This window comes from Chrysochloris asiatica, unplaced genomic scaffold (genome assembly GCF_000296735.1).
Source record: "Chrysochloris asiatica unplaced genomic scaffold, ChrAsi1.0 scaffold00172, whole genome shotgun sequence".
In the NCBI taxonomy this organism is placed as follows: Eukaryota; Metazoa; Chordata; class Mammalia; order Afrosoricida; family Chrysochloridae; genus Chrysochloris; species Chrysochloris asiatica.
Genome location: NW_006408690.1, coordinates 4,082,306 through 4,096,504, shown reverse-complemented (window position 1 = coordinate 4,096,504; position 14,199 = coordinate 4,082,306). Strand labels below are relative to the sequence as shown.

Genomic DNA, 14,199 nt, shown 5'->3' with positions numbered 1-14,199 from the left:
GCTCCTGTGCATATGTCCTCTCTTCCCGTCAGCCGGTAACTCCACTCTCCTCTCAAGTCCTCCATGGCCATGCCATTGACTCTGGGCCCAAGAGTCCCCAGGCCTCTTCACATATGTTGTTCTTGTTAGTAAGCGCTGTAAAGTTGGTTCTGACTGATAGTGTCCCTGCATAGAGTTTCCAAGGAGCATGTGGTAGGTCTGAACCACCGACGTTGGGGTTAGCAGTCCAGTGCTGATCCTGCAGAGCCACGCCAAGACTCCACATATAGTTTCTGGCAAAAATGGCTTGTCTGTGTGAGTCCTGATTTGGCTTCATTTCCCCAACTCTTAAAACCAAACCAGGTGTATGCAGACTCCTGCCATTAACTCAAGAAACTCACTTTGCTTTTTTTTTTAAAACAAAAGTATGAATTGAGTGAAGGTTTGCACAGCAGATCACCAGTTTTACATCTAGCAAATCATATACTTTGTTTCATCTCAGTGACTGCAATTCCCTCCATATAATAACAGTTTTCCCACTTCCTCCCTATGGTTCTTATTTCCATTCTGCCCTCCTTTCCAACCCTTCTGAACTTTGTCCTTAAGTAAATGTTACCCTTTTAATCTTGAATGGTTGATCATTCCACGGTGAGCATACCTTTCTAGTACTGTTTTCCCCACTATACACCTTGCTACAGCTGAGTTGAAAATTGGGCCACGAGGGTGAGTTCCGTTCCAGACCTAAAGGGTGGCTGAGGGCCAGAGTCTCTGGTTCCTCCGGTCTCTTTCTTACCAGTAAGCCAGTTCTTTTTATAATTTTGAGTTTTGTTCAATATTCAGGACCTTCTAATGTGATTCCTTCTAGAGCAGTTGGTAATGGTAGCCAGGCACCATCTAGATCTTCTGGTCTCAGGGTCATGGAGACTGATGTTCACATGTTCCATTAGTCCACTAGGCTAACTGATTACAAGCATTCTGCTTTTACAACAAAGGTCTTTGGTTTTTTACCTCAGCATGGATCTTTCCTCTTCAGGAAGCACTTGTTACTATCTCGGAACCCTGCGGCTATGGCATCCTCTCTCTACTTTTTCCTATGTGCACCTGTGCACTCTACTGAATCTCTACTGCTTTTGGCTGCCTTCCAGTTCAGTAGAAAATGGAAGTCTGTGTTTTAGTGTTTCCCTCTCTCTGTTGTTTTTAGGTAATTGCCAAAAAGCTAAAGAAGAAAATGCCAAGTTTACAGTACCATATTCAAACCCAAAGTCCAACAATTATCTTAGAACAGTTATACAAAACAAGGATTTGCGCTTCACTGTATTACTAAAAGATAAAGGTGAGTTCTCGTCACTGTTTTACTATGAATTTTGTACAAAACAGTAATTTTCACAAAGCTATAATTGTGAAATTATTTTTATTTTTAAATCTTATGTATATATTGGTGATAGTCTAAGGCAGAAGGTAATTTGATACTTATATACAAAACTACTTTTTAGATATTCAAGACACAGGCCCATTCAGGGGTCAAATTATGTTTTCTTATAAAGATGTAACAATCTTACTGTTTGATTTTAAAGCAAAGGCTCTTTTTAAAATAAAGACAAAACATGATATACACTCAAAATTAAAATTAATCATTCCTCAAGTCCCCAGGTTCCATCTGGGTTTAAAATGAAAATAGTTAACTTTACACCATGTACGAGGAATTTCAAAAAGTTCATGGAAAAACGGGATTAACAAATAACGGAGTTTTCCAACAAAGTTTTTGAAGCCCCCCCAGTATATGATAGCGTAGTGGTTACGAGTAGTGCTGCCAACCTCAAGGTCAGCAGTTCGAAAACTTCCACGGGAGAAAGATGAGGCATTCTGTTCCCGTAAAGATTTACAGCCTCAGAAACCCTGGGCAGGGTCACTATGAGTTGGAACCGACTCCGCCGTACTTAACAACAACAACAAGTATATGATCACTTCTTCAAGAAATTTTAGCTCCAAGCCAAAATGGGCATTTAAAATTAAAATGCTGGACAATGTGAGATATCAACTTCAGTAGCTAGTACATAAGTGGGAATTCTATGGTCATCTTATGTGACTTCAGCCACTGTTTCTTCATTCATTGAGGGTAACGGTTTTCCCTCTCTTGGCACATCTTTGAAGTTTTCCGACCTTCCTTAAAATACTTCATGCATCTAAAATCTGTTAAGTGGGACAACATTCCTATAAACTTGTTGCAAGCTTCAATGATTTGGAGATGTCCATTTGATTTTTGTTAAAAATTAGTTATTAGCCTTGACCACAAAATCATTTTTTTCCAAGGTACAAAAAGTATCTTTTTATTTTTTTTAATGGCACCCTAATCAGAACCGATTCGACGGCAATTCATAGCAATAAAAATGTGACTAGAAGTCCTGGTATGGGTCTGCAAGATAAGCACTGAGCTACTAAGCACAAGGTTGATGGTTCCAACCCACCAGCTGCTCCTTAGAAACTATAAAGGATCACTACAAGTTGCAATGAACTCAATGGCACTTAACAACAAGGAATGAAACTAATGCAAGTAAATTTCTGAGAGCAATTGTCTGCAGCCATCCACTGATGACAGAGACAAGTTTAAACATGTTTTATTTGGAGTAAACCTGTGCATGTATGAATTGTAACCGTAGTAGCAATAATTGTTGATTCACCTTTACATAAAGGTCAATGTTAACATGTCATACAAAAGCTAAGTTATGCGGGTACCTCATGAGACTTCAGAGAGGCCCCTCTCTTTTTTGTCTCAGCAGCTGACATGACAACCAGACTGTAGAAGACCCAGAAACTTAGAGGCCATGTGAGCCACAGCCATGGCCGCATTGGCAAGCACCAGAAGCACCCTGGATGCCGGGGTAATGCTGGCAGCTTGCATCACCATAGGATCAACTTTGACATATATCATCCAGGTTACTTTGGAAAGGTGGGTATGAGGCATTATCACTTAAAGAGGAACCAGAGTTTCTGCCTAACTGTCAACCTTGATAAATTATAGACCTTTGTCAGTGAGCAGACAAGGGTAAACGTTGCCAAAAATATAACTGGAGCTGCTCCCTTCATTGATGTGGTGTGATCAGGTTACTACAAAGTTCTGGGGAAGGGAAAGCTCCCCAAACAACTTGTCATTGGAGGCCAAATTCTTCAGCAGAAGAGCTGAGGAGAAGATTAAGGGTGGTGGGGGAGGGGGATCCCTGGTGACTGGAAGCTACATGGAGGTTAATTAAATGGTAAGTGCTTTTCCCATTTAAAAGAAAAAAAAAAAAATGCCTGGTATAATTTATTAAAATTTTTGAGGCACTAAATAAGTCTATATTGGTAGAAAGAAAAGCTCTTTTTACAAAATAATTCCAGATAAGAAAAGTAGAGAGAAAGATGTTGTTGTAGTTAGGTGCCCTCGAGTCAGTTCCAACTCATATGGACCCTATGTACCACAGAATACAACACTGCCCAGTCCTGCACCATCCTCACAACTGTTACACTTGAGCCCACTGCTGCTACTAACTGTGCCAATTCATCTTGTTGTCTTCCTCTTTTTTGCCGACCCTCCACTTTATCAACCATGATGTCCCTCTTCAAGGACTGTTCCCTCCTGATAACATGTCCAAAATATGAGAGATAAAGTCTTGTCAGCCACACTATTAAGGAGTATTCTGGTTGTACTCCTTCCAAGGCAGAGTTGTTTGTTCTTCTGGCAGTCCATGGTACTTTTAATATTCTTCTCTAACACAACTCAAATGCTTCAATTCTTCTATGGTGTTCTTTGTTCATTTATCCAACTTTCACATGCATATGAGGCCACTGCTCGATGGCACCTAACAACAACATGAAGCCATTGAAAATATCATGGTTTGTGTCTTGTGCACCTAGTCTTCAAACTGGTATCTTCGCTCTTTAAGACTATAAAGAGGCGTTGCGCAGCAGATTTACCTAATGCAATACATGGCTTGGTTTCTTGACTGCTCCTTTCATGAGTGCTGTTTGTGGATCGAAGCAAAATGAAGTCTTTGAACACTTCAATCTTTTCTCCATTTAACAAGATGTTATTTATTGGTCCAGTGGTGAGGATTTTTTGGTTTCTTCATATTGAGGTGCAATCCATACTGAAGTCTTTTACCTTTATCAGTAAGTATTTTATGTCCTCTTCACTTTCAGCAAGTTAAGCTTGTATTATTTGTTTATTGCAGGTTGTTAATGAGTCTTCCTCCAATCCTGATGCTATGTTCTTCATATAATCTAGCATCGTGGATTCTTTGCTCAGCATACTGTCTAAATATGGTGAAAGAATACAAAACTGGACCACACCTTCCTGATTTAAAACCATTTAGTATCCCCCTTGTTTTGTCTGAACCATTGCCTCTTGGTCTATGTACATGTGTCTCATGAATACAATTAAGTGTTCTGGAATACCCATTCTAGGCAATGTTGTCCATCCTCATGATGCACAGTTAAAAGGCTTTGCATAGTCAATAATGCACAGTAAACATCTTTCTGGTAATCTCTGCTTTTAGCCAAGATCCATGTGATATGAGCAATAACCCTAGTTCCACACCCTTGTCTGAATCGAGCTTGAATTTTGGGCAGCTTCCTGTTGATATACTGTTGCATTTTTTAATTATCTTCAGCAAAATTTTGCCTCTGTGGGATATTAGTAATATTGTTTGGTGATTTCTGTGTTCCATTGGGTCACCTTTCCTTGGAATGGGCATAAATACAGATCTTTTCCAATTGGTTGGCCAGGTAGCTGTTAAAAAGCTCCAACTACCACAGTCCTGGGTGTGACGCTGTAGGATAAACACTGAAGGAGCTCTGGTAGCGTAGTGGTTACGAATTGGGCTGCGAATCTCAAGGTCAGCAGTTCAAAACTACCAGCTGCCCCACAGGAGAAAGATGAGGCTTTCTGCTCCCGTAAAGATTTACTGCCTCAGAAACCCTGTTCAGGGCTGCTATGGGTAGGAACTAACTCGACAGCACTTAACAACAACACTATCCATAAGGTCTGTGGTTCAAATCCACCAGCCATTCCTCAGAAACTCTACAGGGTTGATATGAGTCGAAACCAACTCAACAGCACACAGTAACAACACATTAGTGGGCCAATTCAGAATGTATATGTTGTTGTTGTTATGTGCCGTGGAGTCGGTTCCGACTCATAGCGACCCTGTACAGGGTTTCCGAGGCTGTAAATCTTTATGGGAGTAGAAAGCCTCATCTTTCTCCCGCGGAACAACTGGTAGTTTCGAACTGCTGACCTTGTGGCTCACAGTCCGATTCATAACCACTATGCTACCAGAGCTCCTGAATGTATATAGGCAGCAGTATTATATCAGTGTGAAGTTTATCAAATACACATGAAAGTATTTTGAAGTTAAAGGGTACCACGCCTGCAATTAAGACTCAAACAATTAGAAAAAAAGGAAGAGAGAATGATAAACTGACCAATGCTAACATACAGAGAATCTGAGTGGGATAAATAATTTTTTTGTACTTTTCTCTGAATCTCAAATCATTTTGTAATAAAAAGTTGTGGGTTGGGGGGAGGCAATAGATGAAAACAACGACCATAGCCAGTTGAAACTATCTTCTCTAAAAACAATGCTATCAGTATCATCTTTCTTATACTCCACTCATCAGATCATGAAATTGTGGAGCTAGAAGAAAAATACATTCTCTCTAACCCAAACTTCTCAATGTTTTATCAACAATAAAATCAACAAGGGACTGAAACATAACTGTTCAGTCACGATGATACAAACCAAGTCTGTATTATTCATTATTACTATCCCACCTATTAAGATGGCATAAACACTCAAATAATTGTGTTGGTAACTAAAAGACAGTCCATAGTGCAGGGGGTAGAAAAAATGTGTGAATAGATAATCATAACACCAGTGGTAAAAAATAATAAAATGCCACGAGACAACAAAGAAGGGAGTTATTTTTGCTTGAAGTGATCTAGAAAGGTTTCAAAGATTCATAATGCCAAAAGCTTGAAAGGTAAGATTTCAACAGATATTGAAACAGTGGGGTGATCAGAGAAGGTTGGGGAAGGGGAACAAATGACAACTAAAAATAGCCTGAAGGTATATAAATATTTGGCATTTTTAATGAATTTTTTAACACAAGCTTACCTATTGTTGCTGCAAGTTCTGGGTCAAAAGTATCATCTGTGAACCTCAAGAGCAGGCTAAAAGAGAAGTTAAAAAGACAAGATTAGAAATAGATGTTTCTTTCTAATCATTTGATAAATGTGTTCATGACTGACATTTGCAACAAGTTATTAGACACAGAAAGAACAGCTAATACAGATCTATCAGCTAGGAATACTGTCTCAGTGAAAGTACATATAGCAGAATTTAATCAGGAAAGTCAATTAAAGAATCCCAAGAGCAAGTCATTTACTAGCATCCCCTGGCTCCATTACACAATTCCCCAAATGTGAAAGGTTTTTTGTTTTACTATACTGGAATGTCCTTCTGAGAAACTATTAGCAGTGTACCAAGCTGAATTGATTTGGGTAAAGGAAGGAGAAGTAAGAATCTCTTGGAATACAAAAAACAAAATGTGCTATGTAAAACACTCTAAACTCAAATGAAAACAAAAGGGCTGAAAGTCTAGCATTTTTATCACAAGTCAAGGACTACTACCTATGTTGAAATTAAAAATTGAGTAAAACAACGGAAGTTCCAAAGATAACAATGGCCAGAGTTGTTGTTATGTGCCAGGGAGTCGGTTCCGACCCATAGCAACCTGCACAGGGTTTCTGAGGCTGTAAATCTTTACGGAGCAGAAAGCCTCATCCTTCTCCTGCAGAACAGCTAGTAGTTTCAAACTGCTGACCCTGCGGTTCGCAGCCCGATTCATAACCACTAGGCTACGAGAGCTCCTTAATGGCCAGAGTAAGCATATGCTAGATAAGGAGTAGACTCAAGTAGGCAATATAGAGTTCCTGAAGATTTTTAAAGAGAGAATCGAGGAGAAATGCTCTATGTTTTAAAAAGTTAATGCCAACAAAAGTCAACTGTCACGGCTATGGCGAGAGATAATGAATAGAAAGCCTCATCTTTCTCCCATAGAGTGGCTGGTGGGCTTGAACCGTGGACCTTGTGGTTTGCAGTCAAGTGTTTATTGCATGGAGCTACCACACTCCCAACATCCACTATATGTTCTGTAAAATAGGATGTTATGTGATTTGGACACTGTGCAAATACCTGTGCATATGACACATGGGGTTCCCAAGCACACTGGCCCAGGAGCCGCTGTATGGTGTGCTGCCAGTGTCTAAAGTGAGCACTCAGCTGCCCGCCGCCACCTTCTCTACAATCCAGCTGCAGAGAAAGTTGGTTCACCCTTGAGAACCTGGCTGGGGAGAATAAAGTATAACCCAAGGGGGCCAAGGATACCCGAAGCGCATTGTCTTTCTTTCAGTGCCCTATGGGACCAAACTGGGTAAAATGTGGGGACTGGGTCCACCCAGTCATGGGAGCTGAAAGGGTCCATGGATTGGGGGTGAGTTTGGTATTTTTTGGTTTGGGTTCTAAAAGAGGCATACCTAACCCCTCATATTTTCAAAGTTAAAGTAACAAAATACTTTCCATGCAGAGCTACAAACAGAAGGGATAACTACCACTATTCTACTGAGATAGGACCACAGTGACTCTGTAAGATAAGCACTGGGCTACAAACTACAAGCTCAGCGATTCAAGCCCACAGCCACTTCACTAGAGAAAGATGAAGCCTTCTGCCCCCCTCAAAGACTTACAGCCTTGGAAACCCTATACAGGATCATTATGAGTTGAAACCAATTCGTCAGTACTTAAAAACAACATTTATGAAAAAGGAAAGAAGCCTGGTAGTGTAGTGATTAAAAGTGACCGGCTGCTAACCAAAAAGCCAATGGTCTGAATCTACGGCGCGGGGGGATGTGGCAGTTTGCTTCCATTAGGACTCACAGCCTTGCACAACATAATCCACAAAGACAACACTCTACATCCTCCTTTGGCGAGTAGCTACTGGGATCTTAATAGCATATGAGCAGCCATCTAAGATGCAACTATTGGTCTCTGCCTATCCACAGGAAAAAACAGTGGCGAAAATTCAAGCAAAGGGAAACAATCAGTCCAATGAAGTAATAATGGACTACATAAACATCAGTCTCCATGACCCTGAGACCAGAAGAACTAGATGGTGCCCACCGAGCACACCCAAACCACCTGCTCTGAAAGGATCAAAATAGAAGGTCCTGGATACAGTACTCAACAACAAAATAAAAGACCAGGCTTACCGGTCAGACCGACTGATGGAACTCAGGAGACTACAGCCCTCGTCACTCTTTAAGTCTAGAACTGAACTCACATACACTCCCTACGGCAATTTTCAGCCAAACAATAAAGAGATCTATAAAGGGAACAATAACACTATTGAGATATGCACATCACAGAATGGTCAACCACTCAAGATCAAAGGGGTATCATTTACCTGAAGTTCAAAAGAGTTAAGAAAGGAGGAATGGAACAAAAATCACTTATTGTAATCAATGAGATGAAACGAAATGTCTATGAACTGTCAAATGTCAAATTGATAATCTGCTCTGCAAGTCTTCACCTAACTCACATACAAAAAAGCTTTTAAAAAAAAAATATTTACAGCTTTGGAAGTCCTATGAGGTAGTTCTCTGTCCAAACCATACCACTTACAGAAGACTGAATTGATAAATAAATACACTGTGAATATAACTTATCTTCATCTTTCAACTTATAAATGAAATTGACTACTTCCTGATACTCTGCTAAATTGTTATTTCATCAGACTTGGCCACAGAACCAACATTACTGCATTTAACAGTATATGGTATTTGAGAGGTTTCTATTTAAAACTCTCTCAATTTTTCAAATGAAGAAATGTATGGTCCAGAGTGTTTCAATGTGATGGCACCAGTATTATAACTCCGATCTCACTCTAAATGTCTGAAATAAACTGGAAAAACTAGCCTACTACTTCTCAATGGTTAAAATGTCCCTTGTTGTGCAATAATTTCACAATACAAGTGATATCTCACTTTCACTAGCTCCTGATACTCAAAGAACCCTCTAAGATCATATATATTGCAAATGTTGTTGTACTAACTCATCTTTAAAAGCATAGGCTTCTATTTTAGTTAAAAGTCATTTATTCTCATCCAGGAAAAAAAAAGTGTTCAAACCATAGCACATCACACAAACTAATAACGTACAGTTGGCCCAGGATCAGGCAGTGTTTTGTTCTGCTGTACATAAGGTCACTATGAGTCGGTGCCAACTTGATGGCACCTAACAACAAACAACAACAAACTAGAAAGAAGAAGTAACATGCTCTCCTTTCTTCAATGAGGTAGCTTAAAGTTGTTAAAATTTTACACTGAGCAGTAAGCATATAATCCACCACTAAGTACTGAGAAAAAGTATAGAGCAGATTAAGTCCAAGGAAAATTTGTTCTGGATGATCAAACAAGGGAGACCAATAAATCTAATTAACATAACTTACTCTAAACTTCTGGTATGGCGCTACAGGATAAGGGCTGGCCTGCTAACTGCTAGGTCAGAGGTTCAAACCCACAAGCCACTCCTCAGAAACCCTACATAAAATAATTAAGTTGGAAACAACTTGACAGCACTTAACTCTAAAGTCAGAACCTTATATTAACGGTCCAGAAAATTTTAACACAGTTTAACTAATCACTCATTCAATACATTTAGAATACGTGCCAGCCAACATGTACTGGATGGAACCATAATAATGAAATGACATTTGATTCTCGACTTTAAAAACAGCAATCTCATAACCTGAATAAGTACAACACTTCAATAAAAAAGAAAGATCACAAGACTATGGATTCCTGTCATATATGGATTTGACATATAATATATGTCAAATATATTAACTTTTAATCCTCAAATATGAGTTCCTACTCATATGATCAAGAAAATGATTTTATCTGTCCTTTAAGTATCACACACACAAACTGGACTATTTTGCTAGTTTATGGCGTTTCATGAATCTACTCTTTGGGATATACAAATGCTTTAGTACATAAAGTATGCTAACTGGGAAAATGTATAAAAATGTGTTGTCATACTTTAAAAACAATGTTTCAGGATATGTTACAGGATAAGCTTCCAAATCTTTTAAGTATTTTTGAAAAGAATACTTTTCGGAGTGATTTTTAAAATGATGTGAAATACACACGTAACAAGAAGTCCATCTAAAATATTAAACTGCCTAAAGCTTCTGGAATTTTAATATAAAGATCAAGCATGTTTAGACTATGTCGACTCATAATCAGGTGGCCAAAGATGACTTCACCTGGAGAACGCTGCTCTAAGTCTTGAAAAAACCCTAACTCTTACAACACCCACAGATTCACGTCTTACTTATACGCAGCTCTGTTGTCAATACTAGTTTCCCCCGGGGTTCAAAAAAAAAACCCACAATAGTAAATGGTCTTTGATTTCTACATGCAGCAATTCCACTTCATTTTTAAAGAAGGCCCACAACTTACACATTCATATCTTATACTAAAGTGGGATTTTAATGCCATGAAGGGTCCAACGGGTTCTTTCACAGCTGTCATAAAATAAGATCAAAAAAGCGACAATGGAGTGAGCCAAATAGGTCAGGAACGTGACACAAGCGTCACGAAACTTCCCGTGTATAACATTACGCATTAGAGAAAGCCCAGCAAAAATCCTAACGTGACCAAGTGACAACTGCCTACTCGCGGGGTGTCAGGCATGCTGAACCCCGACACGCGGCCTCCCCCTCGGCGGGACTTGGGCCCAGGCTCGCCTGCCACGCCCTGCGCTCCGAGGCGGCAAACCCGTCGGCCGAGTGGCGGCGGCCCTGAGAATTTTTTTCTTAGTGCGACGTTGGAGAAGCGATCGAGAGAACTCGGGCCTGGCGTAGCAGGCCGTGAACCTGGCAGAGGCGGTGGGACGCGGGCAGCAGCGGCCGCAAGACGGCGCGGCGAAAAGGCCGAGGAGGTCCGACAGAAGCCGTCCGGCCAAATCTGCAACCCGTCCTCCGCCGTTTACCGTTCCCGCCGCAGCCCAGGAGACTCGAGCCAAAGAGGCAGAGAAACCCCACCGCCCTAGTCGCGGCCTCCAGACGGGCCATAGTCCCCCAGACCTGTCTCACCTGGACTTGCCCACCCCACTCTCGCCGATGATGAGGATCTTAAGCGTAGTCAGCACGTCCTCGTCCATCCTAACCCAGCTCCCTTTCGACCCAGCTGGCCGCCCGGCTCCGCCTCTCAACCCTTCACCCTCAGAGAACTGCCCGCGCATGCGTACTGTACGGTGGCTGCCACCTTCCTTTCACACCGTGTTTAGGTTGCCCAAGCTCCGGACGCCCAGTTCCGCCTTCAGATAGCTCTGCGTCTGCGCAAACCGAGAGTCCCAGTCTTGCTCGCCTGCACGTTCCTGTCGCGCAAGCGCAGATGGGGACCGCTTATGAGTGATGATTAACTTGTTTACAGGCGCCTTTCTTCCTCCTCCCCAACTCCAACCTGACCCTCCTTCCGCTGAGTAACTGGGAGAGGATTGAGTCAAGGGGAGTATAAAGTTCGTTTATTTCTTCAGCTGTTCTTAACAGCTGCACCGTGGTGGAGAAAGCATTGTGCTTTAAGCCAGACTGTTTAAATTTAGGTCCTACCTCGTCTCGTATTACCTAGCCTTCTTAGAATACTACCTAGTACTTAGAATTATTATGAAGATTAAATGAATTAATTTGTCAAGACATATTGTAAATTAACTCTGCCAACCAGTCAATTCTTACTTATAATGTGACCCACCATAGAGATTCCAAGGCTCCCGTAAATGTTGACGGAAGCACAAAGCAGAAAGGCATGATCAGGTATTTTTAGCATCCTGGTTTACTTTCCTCTCTTAGATAACAAATACCTTTCACCTGTCCATTCATCTTAAAAGGGCGTTCACTTAGATCATCGCCAGTCGCATTCTATTCCAATTCATGTTGACCCTATGTGTGTCAGAGTTGTACTGTGCTCCATAGGGTTTTCAGTGGCTGTGATCTTTGGGAATTAGGTTGCCAGGCCTGTCTGCCATCTTGCCTCCAGAAGATACTAATGTTAGCACCATATCAGGTGCATACAAACCAGTGGTAGTGCAAACAACCATTTCTCCTTCAAAACAACTATTTCGGCTCCTAAAAATTGCCACACCAAGACTGAACAAATTGTCTGTATGTACCTTGCCTCTAAGGAGCTCTGGTAGCGTAGTGCTTACGAATCAGGCTGCGAACCTCAAGGTCAGCAGTTCGAAACTAACAGCTGTTCCGCAGGAGAAAGATGAGGCTTTCTGCCCCCTTAAAGATTTACAGCCTCGTAAACCCTGTACAGGGTCGCTATGAGTCGGAACCTACTCCATGGCACACAACAACAACAACAACATAAGACCTAGCACCCTAGCAAAGTGCCTGATGCATAGCGGGCATTCAATAAACAGTTCTCTGGTGTGGCAGTGTGGTTTCATGTATTGGACAGCAAAGTCGGTTTGAACTGCAATGTCAGCAGCTCAAGCTCACCAGCCACTCCCCATATGAATGGGTCGGAACTGACTTAATGGTACTTAACAACAATGTTGGAGTGGCACTGTAGGATAAGCACTAGACTACTTACAAAAAGGCTGACAGTTTAAATCCACCAGCCATTTCTAGGAAACCCTATATGGGGTTGCTATGAGTCAGAACCCTGGTGTGGCGCTGTGGGTGAATGCCAGCTGCTCCTCGGACAGGGTCGCTATGGGTTGGAACCGACTCGATGGCACTTTACAGCAATATCATATTGTTGTTGTTATGTGCCGTGGAGTCAGTTCCGACTCATAGCGACCTTATACAGGGTTTCCGAGGCTGTAAATCTTTACGGGAGCAGAAAGCCTCATCTTTCTCCCGCGGAACAGCTGGTAGTTTCGAACTGCTGACCTTGCGGTTCGCAGCCCAATTCGTAACTATGTTTTAATGATCCCTGATGGCTAAGCACTCTGCTGCTAACCAAACAGCCATTTGAAAACACCAGCTGCTCTACAGGGGAAAAAACAAACTATTCTTGTCAATTTGCTCCCAAAAAGAGTGTCATTGTTGTTAAGTGCCATCTTGTGAAACAGATTTGCTGAATGCAATACATCATTTAATTTCCTGACTGCTGTTCCCATGGGTGTTGATACTGGATCCAAGCAAAGTAAGGTCTTTGGCAACTTCAATCTTTTCTCCATTTATCATGATATTATTTATTGTTACAGTTGTGAGGATTTTTGCTTTCTTTATATTCAGGTGCAATCCATACTAAAGGTTGTGGTCTTCATAAGGAAGTACTTTATAAATTGTTATGGCTTTCAGCAAGCAAGGTTGTATCATCTGCATATCGCAGGCTGTTAATGAGTGTTTCTCCAATCATGATACCACATTCATATTCATCTAATCCATCTTCTCAGATTAATTGCTCAACATACAGATTGAATAAGTATGGTGAAAGAATACAACCCTAGCGTACACCTTTCCTGATTTTAAACCATTCAGTGTTTCCTTGTTCTGTTCAAACAACTGTCTCTTGGTCTATGTACAGGTTCCTCATGAGCACAATTAAGTGTTCCTGAATACTCGTTCTTCGCAATGTTGTCCATAGCTTGTTGTGATACAACAATTAAAAGCATTTGCATAGTCAGTAAGCACAGGTAAACATCTTTCTGATATTCTCTGCTTTCAGCCAAGATCCATCTAATATTAGCAATGATATCCCTCATTCCACTCCTTATCTCAATCCAGCTTGACCCTCTGGCAGTTCCCTGTCAATGTACTATTGCAAGCATTTTTAAATTATCTTTAGCAAAATTTTACTTGCATGCAATATTAATGATATTGTCCAATGATTTCCACATTCCGCTGGGTCAGCTTTCTTTGGAATGGGCACAAATTTGGATCTCTTAGAATCAGTTGGCCACGTAGCTGTCTTCCAAATTTCTTGGCATAGATGAGTGAGCACCTCCAGTGCTGCATCAGTTTGTTGAAAGAATTCAATTTGTATTCCATTAAATCCCGGAGTTTTATTCTTTGCCAATCCCTTCAGTGCACCTTGGACTTCTTCCTTCCCTAAAACTGGCTCCTGAATTTTTTCCTTAGTTCTTTCAGCTTGAGAAATGCTGTACATGT

The 14,199-nt window shown here is 41.1% G+C and overlaps 1 protein-coding gene across 3 annotated transcripts in view; it reads right to left on the bottom strand.

The window, feature by feature from the left end:
- LOC102841647 (ras-related protein Rab-18-like) overlaps positions 1–11,294 on the bottom strand; it is a 49,134-nt gene extending 37,840 nt beyond the window's left edge. Inside the window, exons 1-2 of one of the 3 annotated variants that reach the window (XM_006871676.1) lie at positions 11,173–11,294; positions 6,132–6,187 (exon numbers count right to left, since the gene is read on the bottom strand). In XM_006871676.1, the coding sequence (XP_006871738.1) occupies positions 6,132–6,187; positions 11,173–11,240 (124 nt within the window). In that variant the 5' untranslated portion in view covers positions 11,241–11,294. The remainder of the gene's footprint in view (positions 1–6,131; positions 6,188–11,172) is intronic. The other 2 variants (XM_006871678.1, XM_006871677.1) reach the window with 2 other exon arrangements.
- Between the last annotated feature and the right edge of the window lie 2,905 nt (positions 11,295–14,199).